The following is a 16,441-nucleotide window of genomic DNA, read 5'->3' on the forward strand; positions in this document are numbered from 1 at the left end:
GAAGAAACTATCTGTTAAAGCCTCTCAGTAGCCTGCTTTTAAGTGTGTGGTCTTGTGAAAAAGAAGCAATACCAGAGTTCTACTCCCAACTCAAAATGCAATTAACACAATGGTCTTTCCTGACCACTCACTAAGGCATGTGTGACCTATGCGCTAAGAGTAAGACAGCTTCAAGCCTCTGAAGAGACCACAATCTGTGCGGCAAGACAAAATGGCGAAAACACTGAGAAACACTATTACCAGAAGCTGTGATATGTGAAACTAATGTTAAAATATCTACGATGTTGAACCGACATATATCAGGGAGCCTGCAGATCTCTGGAAGCAAATATTTCATCTTCTGGCAAACCTTAAAAAGCAAGAACCGAGGGTTTCTGATAAAGTATTAGAGCTTGAGAGCCACGGCCTTCCTTCTGAAAGTTCATGATTACACCTCAGGGTTAAATGATCAGGTGACAAACCCTTCATCAAGCCTCCCCTGCCCTCACGTGTGACTTTCCCATTTCAGGTCATCTCTACCTTCTGCTTCCTCTAACCCTACTTCTCCTACCTTAAGCAAATCCCTTTCCAAATCTGGGTCTTAATTTCCTCACAGGAACTGATCAATAACCAAAGTACAACTATATAATAATAAGTAATACAGCCATTTGAAGGGGGAAAAAATACAACTCTGTATCAAGTGACAGAGATCCTTGACCAGGATATTGTTCAGTGCTCTGCAAACTGCAGAAAAGTATGTGGTATGTTAGTTGTTGAAAGATGTATATATACATATATGCATGGAAGCTTATATACACACGAACTATTTCCAAAGGAAAGACAAGAATCAGGCAACAGTGGCTGACTCAGGCAAGGGGAACTAAGTGGCTGGATTGCTCAGGGATGGTACTAGAAGGTGCAGGGGACTTATTTTTCACTGTATACCCTTTATGCTTTTTAAATTTTTACTATGTGCATATATTATCTACTCATAAGATTAATTTTTAAAATAAATAAACGTAATCAACTGTGCTAAAATCACCAGAGATTATTACCTAGAATTGGGAACTGCAATAGTGGCTGAAGCCTGAAACTAGATTAACACAGACATATTTCCTTAGTTTTTTACTAAAAAAACATCGTAAGACGGTTACTTTCCTCTAAATTTTATACCTGTTACAGATGAACTTGTGAAATCAGTTTAGGTTTATATTCAACCCACTCATTTTTCCAAACTTATAACCTCACTCTATTATGAGTAAAATATCTGAAAAATCCCATTTGTGCAACTACTGTCGAGTGTACCACCCAGCCTATATGTTTTCACACTTCCAGAAATAGAAAAGTCACCACTCCTAAAGCCGCACATCCCAACTCTGAAAAGCCCTAACTGCTCAGAAGCTCCCCATTTGTTGAGCTGGGCCCTGTGGCTTCTACCTGCACATCTCTTCTGCAGTTAGTACCACGTGCTATACCAAGCATAGAGGATACCCTTTAAGGTGCTCAGCAAGTAGGAGGGAGAAAGAAAAGAAAATCAACTATTACAATATTCTTAAAGTATAACTAGAGCTATGAGAGAGAAGGGCACTGTGCAGACAGAAAAGGGCACCTGACACAGCTGGAGGAGAGGTGACAACAGGTCACAGCTTTATGAGGTAAACAGGAGTTATTCAGGTAAAGAATGAAGAAACGGCATTTGTGGCAAACAGCAGCACTGTGACAGGTCACAGGGCATTCATGAAATTCCAAGACAGACAAAAATGACACTAAATGACTGGCTAGATAGGAGGCAGAAAAGAAAGGCCGAGACCAGATCATAAAGGCCTCCTACGAAATCAAGAGCTTTATTCCGGTAGCAACAGAGAAGCCTAAGGTGGCTTTGTGGAGGGTGCAACAAGAGGTCAGTCCAGAGGAAAGGAGACCAGTTAGAAGACCACTTCCGAATCCAGCAAGAAACAATGAAGGCCCAAACTAAGTGTGAGGCATTGGGTCACAAGAGAGGTAGGAAACAAATTTAAGATGTAATTATTAGAGAGAATCAACTAGATTTAGAAAGTATAGGAGAAGGAAACTAGGATCCCTTCTACATTTCTGGCCTAGACATGAAAATAAATGGTCATACCCTCCAAAAAAAATCAGGAAACTTCTGCCTCACAAAGAATATCATACCAGCAGTGGCAGCCCAAATGTGCACTAATAATATTTATATCTGCCAAAGAGGTAACTTAGAAATTATGCTCTATAAAATAATGTGAATGATATGGGAGTACAGTTACAGCTATACCAAGGCTTCTCCTAACCCAAAATGTACCATGCTAACACTGCTACCCCTTCAAACATATATATTCACCTGAGCCCCTCCTACCTGCTCTCTCCCACTCCAACTTCCCCCTGTAACAGGCTCCTAAGACTCAGACACCTATTACCAGCAACATCAGGGCCCTGAGCTCATTCCAAATAACAAACGGTGTATTTTAACTGTTTTAAAGGAATCAGTAAAAGAAGGTTTTATTTTGTTCAGTCCTGACTGCCACTTCCCACATTGCCTTTGTACTCACAAATCACTACCCATACACTTGCCCAGGAAACCTTCTCATATCAGCATTCTTTTTTCCTAAGTGTGCCCAGAAATATTCACACTCTGTTCAAAGTCAATAGAAGTACCTAGAACAGAATTCTCTAATAAACCTTTCACCATTTTGAAATACATTTATTATTTGTTTTTATATGTATCAACATCAAAGGTAAGAATAACAACAAAGAATTAGCTATCAACTTCTTGGAGAATATAAGAAGCTTCTCTGCCTGAAAGATGTTCACAGAAACACTGGACCTCAGAGTTGCAAGGGAACTTAAAATTCAGTAACAACCACTCCACAAATACTTGAATTCCTTCTATAACAGCCTTATTGAATGGTTACCCAGTGTAGGTCTGACCTCTTCCATTGAGAGGAAACACACTACCTCACCACACCACAGGCTGAAATACGAAACTAGTTCCAAAAACAGATGCAAAAAGTAGTGGTTGAAAGGATGATGAGGAATGAGATTTTTTTAAAAGACAGTTTCAAATTATCTTCCCACAAATTACTTACTAACTATAAAGTGAAAAACTTGACAGGGGAGAAATCTGGTGACAAGAGTGTTCGGAGTTACCACCATCAGTCATGGGACAAATTGGCACCTTGTGCACTGGGAAGGACAGCACCTTTGTGGTATCACTGCCAAAGAGATATCCCTGAATCTAATCATGAGGAAACCTCAGACAACACAAACTGAGGGGCATTCTACAAAATTACTGGCCTGTAAGTTTCAAAAATGTTAAGGTCAAAAAACACAAAGAAAGGCTACGGAACTGTTCCAGACTGATAGGGAACTAAGAGACATCAACTAGTAAAAAATTAGCTATGAAGAACATTGTTGTGATAATTGATAAAATGTGACTACTGTGGATTAGATAATAACATAATAATGTCAAATTTCCTGGTTTTGATCATTGTATTTTGGTTGTATAAAGAATGCCCTTTTTCTTAGAAAATACACACTGACGTATGGGGAGGGGGAGGGAGAGGGAGACTGGAAGGCAAACAAGTATACTTAAAACGTTGGTATTAGGAAATGAAGGTCAAAAATAAGCACTTATTCACTGGTACATCTGGCAGTATCTTTCAAAGTTTTAAAGACACACACATTGGCCTAGCCACTTGACTTCTCAGCAGTAATTTACTATTCAGAAATAAGGCCACAAGTGCACAAAAACTTCTGAACAAAGATGTTCTTAACATATTTATATACATACACACACATATATATGTACATATACACACACAGGGATACACATTAACACACATTTTTTTCTGTGTTTCTATATTCATCAAAAGCAAAGATTGAAAAATTTTTAAATAAAAGAAATAGCAAAGGTAGAAACATCAATAAAAGATGAACTACCAATTGTTTTCATCATCCCATTACCTGGATTTTGCCTATAAAATGAAATGAGGGAAACTGTGTAATGGTGAAGGGAAGCATTGTTTGAAATAATAAAATGCTATTAAAAATCCATGTGTCCCATCAACGAGGTACTTTACAGATAGCAATATAGCATACATCCATACAATATCATATTATAAAACCACTAAAGAGAATGAGTGAGAGAAAAAGAAAGATGCACAGATAAGTTATTCTGTAGGGGAAAAAGTACTGTTCAACATACATGTCTAAAAATCCCTTTTTTGTTTAAAAAGGGAATAAAGGGGACTTTGAAGAAGTTACACCAAACTATAAACAATTACTTCTGAGTATAGAACTACAAAGTCTTAACAGTTCTTTTTCTTTTTTTTTTTTTTTTTTTGAGACGGAGTCTCACTCTGTCTCCCAGGATGGAGTGCAGTGGTGCGATCTCGGCTCACTGCAACCTCCGCCTCCCAGGTTCAAGTGATTCTCCTGCCTCAGCCTCCTGAGTAGCTGGGAATACAGGTGCGTGCCACCACACCTCGCTAATTTTCGTATTTTTAGTAGAGATGGGGTTTCACCATGTTGGCCAAGATGGTCTCGATCTCCTGACCTTGTGATCCACCTGTCTCAATCTCCCAAAGTGCTGGGATTACAGGTGTGAGCTACCACGCCAGGCCTAGTCTTACAGTTCTTAAAACATTTCTGTAATATTTGAATTTTCCCAATAATCACTGTTGTTTTCTAAGTAGAAAAAAATGAAGATTTTTAAAAATCTATATTAAAGTGGCCAATTTAAATAACTTGCAGCAAATATTATGACAGACACTACTCTATAATACTTTTTTAAAAAACTCTACAATAGGTATTCTTATTTATAGTAGCAAGACTATTTTTATTTCCTGAATAAAATCCTATTCAAAAGCCTATATAAAGCTGATAAAAGAAACTGAAGTTGGTTGGGTACAGGAGGCACCTCCATGCTCAGCCTCCGACTCTTTGACTTAGGAGAAAACTTACCATATTTGAGGGACCCAGGCAGTCAGAGGCAATGTGAAGAATTCAGCAACAAGTAGCCCAGGCAAGAGATTCTTAAGTGATTGGGTTTAGCCCTTATGGGTAAAGAAGCCTCACCACAGGACACATGGGTGGCTGCATCTGCTGTACCTTTCTTACACCGTTTCTCCATGAGTGGGAGAACTGTATCCATTCTGTCCAACATGTCTAAAAAGCCTATCTTACCAATCTCCACCCCTATACCCATCTCCTTTCACCACAGCAGCACAGACATTATTGGGTCCAATTGTACCCTTTTCAAGCTAGGTCTGGATCTCTGTTTGAAGAGCCTAAAAGGATGTTAAGTGTTGTGTCATGTGCTAATCAATTAAATGATAGCCACCTTCGTTTTAAAGGATTCAAGAAATTTTAGAGGAATAGGCCAAATATTTGAAATATAAATCTGAAAAGACTCGGTACTATTATATCACATCACCAGCGGACCCTTCAGTACAGACAGCAGCCCAGTCCTCAAACACAGCCCTTGCCTCTGTGGCTGGGTGACCCTGTCATGATGTCTGTGGTTAGCCACTCTCTTACCTTGGACTTCGCATGCCAGGTGAAGTGCAGGAAATTTGTCTCACTGGGTACTAACAGATTAAAGGATAGAGCGTAGTGACTAATAAGGTCATTTCTCACATAATAAAGTTCTGCATCAAGACCTAGAAAAAAATAGGAAAAAAATAATTAAACATTTAAAATATTCTCAAAATCATCCCTATCAGTATTTCAAATACAAATAGAGTGAAGATAATATTGATAAGCAAATGAACATCACAAATGGCCCTAACATGGGCTGCCTTATGAAGCAAGAAAGACACGGGGTTTTATCATCACCAAGAAAGATGAAGAAATTGAGACTTGAAACAATTAAGCAGTTATCCAGTTGAAAACAGGTGTGCTAGAACTAGATAGAACTCTGGGAGCCACTCTGTCTTCTGAGGGCCAGTGTGATGCTCTTTCTTCTGCACACAGTGCTTCTTAGAGGAACAGCTACAAAGAAATGCCCCTTCCCCAAAAAATTTACGTAGACTTAGGAAGGGAGATTCAAAATGAAAGGGAGAAAGGCCCCTCGGATAAAACGTAAGCCTGAGCCAAGCCTCAAGCCTCCAGCCAGAGATGACCTCCGCCTCCTCTGACAACACAAGGTCCTTGCTGTTCAGATAGCATTTACCATGGTACACACTTGCACCAGGTGTTTTGCAGGCACATGCTGTCTTCCCTACCAAGACTACAAAGGGAAGAACACTATGTTTTTCATGGTATCTGCAGGACACAGCTCTCTGCACAAAACATAAATGCTTGTTAACCAAGAGGTTAGTACTATAGACAAAACAAAAATAAATGAAAAGCCTGGAATGCCAGAGAAGTGACTCTGAAGTTTCACTCACTCCCATACCACTTTCTCAGCCAGGGCACATACAATCTTCCATACGTATCAGGATCTCAATTTTGTCACACCCTTTTATCCTGCCTGTATTTAATATTTTTCTTTAAAACTTATTTAATTTGTTAAAATAAAAATTTTTAAGGCAAAATTTAATCACTACTTTTCAGTGGCAAATCAACAGTTACTGTTAAAAAAAAGTTATCAAAAAAACAAAAGAAAAACACATGTACTAAACTCTAGCTCAATTCTGGTGCCTACCAAGAAGGCAGTGAACTTGAGCCTAGCTCATTGTTTATAAAAAGGGAGGAGGGAGGTATAATCAAGTGTTTTAGAAATGTAAAAAAAAAAAAAAAAAATCACGCAGAGGATTTCTCCATGATCATCCAAGGAACTGAAAGACTAAAAGCAGAGAGTAACTTTCTCTTGAATTGATTTACTGTTATTTAAAGTTCTATCCAGGTGTCCCTCTAGTAATACATGACATATATATTCCACAAGTTAGAGGGGGAAAGATACTGAGGAGAACAGCCAAAATGCAAATTTCACATTTACTGAGCCGGCACTATGGGGTCTGAAACCTCACAGTATGCAGAGAGGTCAAGATGGAGATCTCATACCTCCTAAGAATATAGACCTAGAAACAAATCACTCTCCTACAGGTATTTATCCTGTAAAATTAGTTTTCTCGTTTCTGAACTAGGTGTAATAAAATCATTAATGCAGAAATGAAATTTAAGGCACGCCACATAGGGGAAAGCTGCTGAACTTGTAGGGTCCAACCCTACAGGGACTGTGGGTTTTTCTCCTTGTGTGCGGAGCCCAGAGATCGTAGAAATAAAGACACAAGACAAAGAAATAGAAAAAAGGCAGCTGGGCCTGGGGGACCACTACCACCAAGATGTGGAGACCAGTAGTGGCCCTGAATGCCTGGCTGTGCTGTTACTTATTGTATACAAGGCAAGGGGGCAGGGTAAGGAGTGTGAGTCATCTCCAATGATAGGTAAGGTCACGTGAGTCACGTGTCCGACGGACAGGGGGCCAGCCCTTCCCTATTTGGTAGCTGAGGCGGAGAGAGAGAGGGGGCAGCTTATGTCATTATTTCTTCTATGCATTTCTCGGAGAGATCAAAGATTTTAATACTTTAATTCTGCTACTGCTACCTAGAAGGCAGAGCCAGGTGTACAGGATGGAACATGAAAGTGGACCAGGAACGTGATTGCTAAAGCATAGCATCGCAGGGAGACGTTTAGGCCTCCAGATGGCTGCGGGCGGGCCTGACTCATGTCAGGCCTTCCACAAGAGGTGGTGGAGCAGAGTCTTCTCTAACTCCCCCGGGGAAAGGGAGAGTCCCTTTCCTGGTCTGCTAAGTAACAGGTGCCTTCCCAGGCACTGGCGCTACCACTAGACCAAGGTCTGCTAAGTAACGGGTGCCTTCCCAGGCATTGGCGTTACCGCTAGACCAAGGAGCCCTCTAGTGGCCCTATCCGGGCTTGACAGAGGGCTCACACTCTTGTCTTCTGGTCACTTCTCACCATGTCCCTTCGGCTCCTATCTCTGTATGGCCTGGTTTTTTCTAGGTTGTAATTGTAGAACAGAGATTATTATAATATTGGAATAAAGAGTAATGCTACAAACTAATGATTAATCATATTCATATATAATCATATCTATATTCTATTTCTAGTATAACTATTCTTGTTCTATATATTTTCTTTATTATACTGGAACAGCTTGTGCCTTCAGTCTCTTGCCCCAGCACCTGGGTGGCTTGCCATCCACAGCACTAGCTGGGTAGCACTGCTTTTATTTATCCTAAAAAAGATACTGAAAGCAGAGACAGAAATGTAGACCCTTCTGCAAAAGCCTCTCCCTGCTGGCAGGAGTGTTAGCAAATATCCAGGAATGGAGGATTGGTGGTGCTGGAGAAAGGGGTTAGAGGAAAAATTGTAAATAATTTAAATTTGCCTTTTTTCTTACGTCTGGGTCTTAGTCTAGTCTAGATAGGTGCTGTTTACTTAGAAATATATGTCAGATAAATAAAAAGAAGAAAATTACATGAGACAGTACTGACATGAGACAAACTAGAACTCAAGTTGAAAGGATTTCATACTAAATGTATTAATATAAAATTTACTAATGAGTTCATATTAATAAAAAACACAAGAAGATACAGTAGTACAACTGAAAAAAAAAAGGGCTTCAAATATAGAAAGCAAAAACCAACGGACAAAAAGGCAAAAAGAAACACACAAATCCACAATCACAATTGGAAACTAACATCCTCTCAGAAATTAAAAGATCAAAACAGTTGGGCATGGTGTTACACCTGTAATCCCAGCTCTTTGGGAGGCTGAAACGAGAGGATCCATTGAGGCTAGGAGTTCAAGACCAGCCTGGGCAACACAGCAACAACCCATCTCTATAAAAAACTTTTTAAAAATTAGCTGGGAGTGGTGGTACACACCTGTAGTACTAACTACTCAGGAGGATGAGGCGTGAGGATGGCTTGAGCTCAGGAATTTGAGGTTACCATGAGCTATGATCACACCACTGTACTCCCGTCTATGTAACACAAGACCCTCTCTCTTTAAAACATAAAAAGATCAAAAAAATAAAAAGATCAAAGGTCACCAAATTGAGTGTGGACATAGATGATTTGAACATATAATTATGGGACATGAAAAAGTGAGGGGGGATTAATCATGAATTAGACCACACGCATTTAAAATTTTTTTTAAATATAAAAACAGATTCAAACCAAAATCATACAGGCTACCTTCCCTGATCAAATACCATATGATAAAGATATTAACTATAAGGATGAAGCCAAAAGAGTATTATTTGAAAAGATTAATAAAACAGTTAAACCCTTCACAAGGCTGATCAAGGAAAAAAGAGAAAAAACACCAAACACAAATTACCAATACTAGGAATGAAAATGAAACATTACTACAAATCCTATAGATGTTAAAAAGATAAAAAGATTATTATAAACAACTTTGACAATAAAATCAACAAATTAGATGAAACAGAAGAACCCTTTAAAAACATAATTTACCAAACTAAAAGAAATAAAAATTTCAATTAAAAACCTATCCCAAAAGAAAGCTCCAGGTCCAAATGGCTTCATTAGTGAATTCTATCAAACATTTAGGGAAGACACAACACCAATCTTACATAAACTCTATCAGAAAATAGTTGAAGAGAATACTTCCTAACTCATCTGATGAGGCCAGCAGCATCATATTGATACAAAAAACTTACTAAAACATAATGAGAAAAGAAAATTACAGAACAACATCCCTTATGAACATAGATTCATTCTCCACAAAATATTAGCGAATTCAATACAAGAATACATAAAAGGATTAACACATCATGACCAACTATATATGAAAGGTTAACCTTTTAAAAATCAGTATAATTTACCACATTAACAAAATAAAAACCCGTATCATCTCAACAGATACAGAAAAAGCATTTGACAAAATTCAAAGCCTATTAATCATAAAAACTGTCAACAAACTAGGAATAGACAGAAACTTTCTTAGTTTGGTAAAGAACATTAAAAAAACCCTACAGCTAATATCATACTCAATGGTAAATTATTAAATCCTTATTCCTAAGATCAGAAACAAGGCAAAGATGTCCACTTCCACAGCTTCCATTCAACCTTGTACCGGAGGTCCTAGCCAATGTATTAAGACATAAAAAGCACAAGGATGAAGTAAAACTGTCATTGTTCACAGATGACATAATCGTATGTATAGAAAACACTGTGAAATCTACTAAAATACTACTAAAACCAACTAGTGAATTTAGCAAGGTCTCAGAATACAAAGCCAATACTTTAACATCAATTGTATTTCTGTATTAGCAACAACTAGAAAATAAAACTTAAAAAATCAATACTATAACATTAAAAAACACCAGGGACCCAGGAATAACTCTAAAGCTATGTAAGATCTCTACACTGAAAACTATAAAACATGGCTAAGAAAAATTAGAGAAGACCTTAGAAAGTGGAGAGACATACTGTACCATTCTCCTTAGATAAGCCTGAATACTGTTAACATGTCAAGTCTCTCATATTGATCTGCAGATTCAAAGTAATCTTAATCAAAATCTCAATAGATTTTTTTGAAAAAATAAATTAATCATGAAATTTACGTGCCAACAACAACCTTGAAAATGAAAATGCCTTGGAAGAGGAACAAGGCAATTCAACTTTAGTATTTTCAACAAGCGATGTAAAGCAACTAGATGCATAAATATACAGAGAAAAAAAAACCTTAAAATGAAAATTAAAACCACAATGAGATACCACCTCATTCCTGTTAGGACAGCTATTATACTGCTGGTAGGATTATAAACTAGTACACCATTATGAAAAAGACTTTGGAGGTTCTTTTTTTATTTTTTTTTAAGATGAGTCTTGCTCTGTCGCCCAGGCTGGAGTGCAGTGGCGCAATCTCAGCTCACTGCAAGCTCTGCCTCCCGGGTTCACGCCATTCTCCCGCCTCAGCCTCCCAAGTAGCTGGGACTACAGGTGCCTGCCACCATGCCCAGCTAATTTTGTTTCTGTATTTTTAGTAGAGACAGGGTTTCACCATGTTAGCCAGGATGGTCTCGATCTCCTGACCTCGTGATCCGCCTGCCTCGGCCTCCCAAAGTGCTGGGATTACAGGCGTGAGCCACCGTGCCTGGCCTGACTTTGGAGGTTCTTTAAAAAATTAAAAGTTAAGGCCAGGTACAGTGGCTCATGCCAGTAATCCCAGTGTGTGGGAGGCCGGGACCAGAGGATCACTTAGGCCCAGAAGTATGAGACCAGTCTGGGCAACATTAGCAAGACACTGTCTCTACAAAAAATGTTTTCAATTAGCCAAGCATGGTGGTGTATGCCTGTAGTCCTCACTACTTGGGTGGCTGAGATGGGAGGTTGGCTTGAGCCCAGGAGTTCGAGGCGGCAGTGAGCTATGATCGTGTCACTGCACTCCAGCCTGGAAGATAGAACAAGACTCTGTGTGTAGGGGGAAAAAAAAAGAACTACCATATGACCCAGCAATCGCACTACTGGGTATATATCCAAAGAAAATGAAATTAGTATGTCGAAGAGGTATCTGCATTCCCATGTTTACTGTAGCACTATTTACAATAGCCAAGATATGAGATCAACCTAACTGTCCAACAAAGAATGAATGCATAAAGAAAATATGGTAAATGTACACAATGTAGTATTATTCAACTTTTAAAAAAATGGACATTCTGTCATTTGCTACAACATGAATGAACCTGGAAGACATCATGTTAAGTGAAATAAGCCAGACACAGAAAGACAAATACTGCATGACATCACTCATATGTGGAATCTTTAAAAAAAAGAAAAAAAAAGTTGATATCATAGGAATAGAGCACAGCAATTATTACCAGAGACTGAGGAGGGGAGGGGAAAGTGGAGGATGGGGAAAGGTTAGTCAGTGGGTACAAACTTACAGTTAGATAAGGGGAATAAATTCTGATGTTCTAACACACAGTAGAGTCACTAGTTAACAGTAAAACACTGTATATCACAAAATAGCTAGAAGAGAGGCTTTTCAAGGTTATTATCACAAAGAAATGATAAATGTATAACGTGATGAATACACTAACTACCCTGACTGGATCATTATACAGCAGAGATATGTATCAAAACACCAAACTGTACTCTATAAATATGTACAATAATGTGTAAATAAAAAATAAATAAAAATTTAAAAAATAAATGTTTAAAAAACTCTTCCTAGGGTTACAAGTAAAAAAATAAATAAACCTTGACCCCTATCTTACATATCAAACAAAACCCAATCTGAGATATAAACCTCAATGTAAAAGCCAAAACTATAAAGCTTCTAAAAGAAAACGTAGAAGAGGCCCTGTCTGCCAGAGCGGAGCGCTCCCTCTCTGGGGCTCTGTCGCTCTTGCTCTCTGGCTCCCTCGCCCTCTCTCTTTTTCTTCTTCCCCCTCCGCCTCGCACTCTCTCTACTGCCTTCTCTCTCTCTCTCTTTCTCTTTCCCCCATCCCCTTCTGTCTCTCCTTCCCTCTCTCCCTTGCTCTCCTTTGGGCTGAAAAAAAAAAAAAAAAAACGTAGGATAGAAAATCTTCACAACCTGGGGTAAGCAAAGATTTCCTGGACAGGTGACACAGAACATAAAGCAACCAGAAAAAACTGAAAATTATCAAAATTTTAAAACCTTATCAAAATTTAAAAATCATCAAAATTAAAAACTGAAGTTCATCAAAATTAAAAACTTCTGTCCCTCAAAAAACATTAAGAAAACGAAATTAAAGTCACAAACTAGGAGAAAACAGTCACATCTATCTAAGAAAGAACTTAGCTGGGGGAAGGGAGAGATGTTGGTTAATTTTTTTTAATGATTTGTTTCTAGAATATATAAAGAACCAAAAATTTTTTAACCAAATTAAATAACATGGACAAAAGATGTGAGCAGACATTTCATAATTATATACATACCCAATAAGCATATGAAGAGGTGCTAAACATCCTTAGTCATCAGAGAACTACAAATGAACACCACAGTGAGAGCCATTAGCACCCAAGAGAATAACATTGAACGTTGGCAAGGAGGTGGAGTAACTATTATACAACTCTTACACATTGCTAAGAGTGTAAAAAATGTTCAACTACTTTGGAAAACACAGTTTCTCATAAAGTTAAACCTACACCTATTCTATGATCCAAGAATTCCATTTCTGAGTAATTATCCAAAAGAAAAGAAAACATATGTCCACAAAAAGACTTATGCACAAATATTCATATCCCTCCCCCCAAAGTTTTTATTTTTGAGACAGAGTCTCACTCTGTTGCCCAGGCAGGATCTCAGCTCACTGCAACCTCTGCCTCCCAGGTACAAGCGATTCTCCTGCTTCAGCCTCCTGAGTAGCTGGGATTATGGGCACCTGCCACCACGCCCGGCTAATTTTTGTATTTTTTAGTAGAAACGCGGTTTCACTATGTTGGCCAGACTGGTCTCCTGACCTCAAGTGATCCATCCGCCTCGGCCTCCCAAAGTACTGGAATTACAAGCATGAGCCACCATGCCTGGCCATGTTCACAGCCCTTTTATCCACAATAGCCAAAACTAGAAACAACACAAATGTCCATCAACAGATGAACGGATAACCAACTGTGGCATATATATAAATGGAATGCTAATCAGCAATGAAAATAAGAGACTTTGTAACAATAGGGATGAATTTCATAGACTGTATGAGTGAAAGAAACTACACAAGAGAGTATATACTAATATTTCCACTTATATAAAGTTATAGAATAGGCAAAAGTAATTTATGGTGATAGAAATCAGGTCAGTGGTGACCCTGGAAAGGGGAGTGGAAGGGAAACTGTTGAATTTATTACAAAGAGGCATCAGGGAATTTCTGGGGTGATGGAAATGTCCTATATCTTGGTTGGAGTGGTGGTTACATAGGTGTATGCATTTTTCAAAACTCAACCAAGAGAACATTTAAAATCTGTGTATTTCATTATACGTAGTTTACCTAAATTTTTTAAAAGATGGAAAAAAGGAATTAACACTCAATGGTTTTTACCTCTCTGCTTATCTCAAGAAGCTTGCAAAATCATAGCATAGTATTTGTACTAACATAGAAAGTTTTAGAAAAAATTAATCTTAAGTGATCACCAACTTCTATATTTAAACTTCAAAACACCTTTCCCAGGAAAATAAAGAACTCTGTTCCTAATAACAATTTATTGTTATTACTGGTAATAATAACAAAAAATAATGTGTAAGTAAGTTTTCCAGACACAGTTCAAAGTATCAGGAGCATCTAGGAGTTCTGTAAATTCAACTCCATGTTAAGCTAGATAAAAAGTACCTGTAAGCAGCCAGACAAGACCAAAAAAAAAAAAAAAAGAAGAAGAAGAAAATGCAGGCACGTCCTCAAGTCATACATGCAGTCATTTGATAATTCGTGGTTTTGTTCTACTAGAAATTTTATCTTATCTGTCAAGGAGACGGGTGGATATAGCCAATTCCTTCCCAGCCTCCTGGGAACATCTGTTCTCCCCAAATTGCTCAAGGTCTCTCTAGTTTTACCAGCCCAAACAGAAACTACCAACTTCAACAGAAACCATGCCTCCTAAGTAGGGAATATTCTTTTTGAACATAACAGAGCAACTTCACAACATTTCAACTGAAGACAGGGCAAAGACTGCAGTCAGCCAACTTTCTCAGGCTTCTAAAACCTAGTTGGACTTCAACTTGTGCTAGTAGCTTAGCACCCTGGCCGTCCACCCCTTATCCCCCTTCAATGATCTACTTCTATACTGTCACCCACTAATACCCCTCTGACTTCCACCAACCTCCTTATCCTTCTGAAGTACAACTTTCCCCTGGCCCTGTGGAGCCCAAAGGGCCCATTCTCTTACCCTCAGTGGACACTGCCCTGGATCGCCATGGCCACTTCAGATGACTGCTTGAGCACCCTTACCCAAAGTTCTGTTTCTTTAGAATCATGCTATCAAACTATGCCACCCTCTATCCTTCTCAGTATCTCAGTTACCTCATTCACTGAGGATTCTGGGACCAGTTTATACAAGTTCTATGCACCCCTCTTCTATGTCTCATTAGGGCAGACTCCCAATGTCCCTGAGACTAACCCACTTTCAATCTGCCCTTCAATGTCTCTTTTATTCCTCAACTCCAACAATCTTCATCCATACCAAAGAAACTCATTTCTATGGACAGCAGCAATATGCGAATTACTCTGCCTCTAAAATCTTGAACTATAGTATCTCAACAGCTAGTAGTTCTTCAGCTCTTTACAATTAACAACAGCTGCTCCCAGGGTCATTCTGTCTCCAGTATCTATAATCCTCTTGTTTCTCCCATTCTATTGTACCAATCATTTCCTCAGTTTCTTCTTACAGGCCTCAACCTCAATTACTTCAATTACTTTCTTACCAGTGGAGGTTTCCACTTTCACCCACCACAGCCTACGTCAGACATACACCATCCGCTCAGAAAAAAACACCCAATCTTGAACTCACTCCTCTACTTCCTGTCCTCTCTGGTGCTATAATTGAATGCTGCATAATCCTGGATTAAGCCATTGCCACAAATGACTCACTACAAGATGATGCTTGTACCCTCAACAAATAAATATTTATAAGCTGCTGACAATTTAAAGCCCTGTGATCCAAATGCCTATGAACACCTAATGACCACAAAAATAAATTGTAAATTTAAAATTCACTACCATAGACTGAGGTGTTTAAATTGCAATATAATCATTAAACACAGTTGCTGTTTTCTGACTATAGGTTTTGAAAACACTTGTTTTGAAACAGATACTCCATTCTTTATTAGCTAAGGTAGTTATTTCCAGTTTGAAAAGGTTTGAAAGAAACCAATAAAATTCTGTTCAAATTTTCACGCATCAAATTAGCAAATACAGTCTGTTATATTGTGAGACATGTTTCTGTAACACCAGCTTTTAAGTGGTTTGTAAGTAAGATCATTCCAGTATAACAAGTGGGTTCACATATTAATTTTCCTAGGCAAGGGGATCTGGAATAGCAGGAATAGAATTATAACTTTCAGTGAGAAAGAAAAAGATCCTCATTTAGCTCAGCTGCTGCCAAGCAGGAGTCCTCTCAGCATTATTTCAAGAATATTTAAAATGAGCACCTGTACCCAGGACTCCCTGCTCAAAGGAGCATTCCCATCCTTTGCACAGCAAGCTGCACTTACTCTGGTGCCCACCTTTATGGCACCCACATTGGCTAAGAAAATGACTTTCATCTGTACTGTCTCAAGACCACACCCTATATGTTAATATCTCTCACTCTCTTCTGAGGCAACATAAGCCATGCTAAGTGGTTTGACTGGGCTGCCCAAGTGATCTCACAATGTACCAATTATGCTTTTGTTGGTGCTCTGCTTTAATTGCAGAAATCTTGAGTGGCTGGCCCTTAACCTTATTTTTCTCATAAATCCTGTTACTTTTAGTGAATAGGTAAACTTGAAGGGTTTTTATGGAATA

General features: G+C 38.6%; 1 protein-coding gene across 5 annotated transcripts in view; it reads right to left on the reverse strand.

Annotated features, from left to right (window-relative positions):
• RYK (receptor like tyrosine kinase) overlaps positions 1-16,441 on the reverse strand; it is a 160,817-nt gene that overhangs the window by 126,890 nt on the left and 17,486 nt on the right. For all 5 annotated transcript variants that reach the window (XR_008624895.2, XM_063602937.1, XM_055110482.2 and 2 more), the window contains exon 2: positions 5,527-5,648. Coding sequence is in view for 4 of the 5 variants with exons in the window: in XM_063602937.1 (XP_063459007.1) it covers positions 5,527-5,648 (122 nt within the window). In the remaining variant the exon portion in view is untranslated. The remainder of the gene's footprint in view (positions 1-5,526; positions 5,649-16,441) is intronic.

This window comes from Pan paniscus, chromosome 2 (assembly GCF_029289425.2).
Source record: "Pan paniscus chromosome 2, NHGRI_mPanPan1-v2.0_pri, whole genome shotgun sequence".
NCBI lineage: Eukaryota > Metazoa > Chordata > Mammalia > Primates > Hominidae > Pan > Pan paniscus.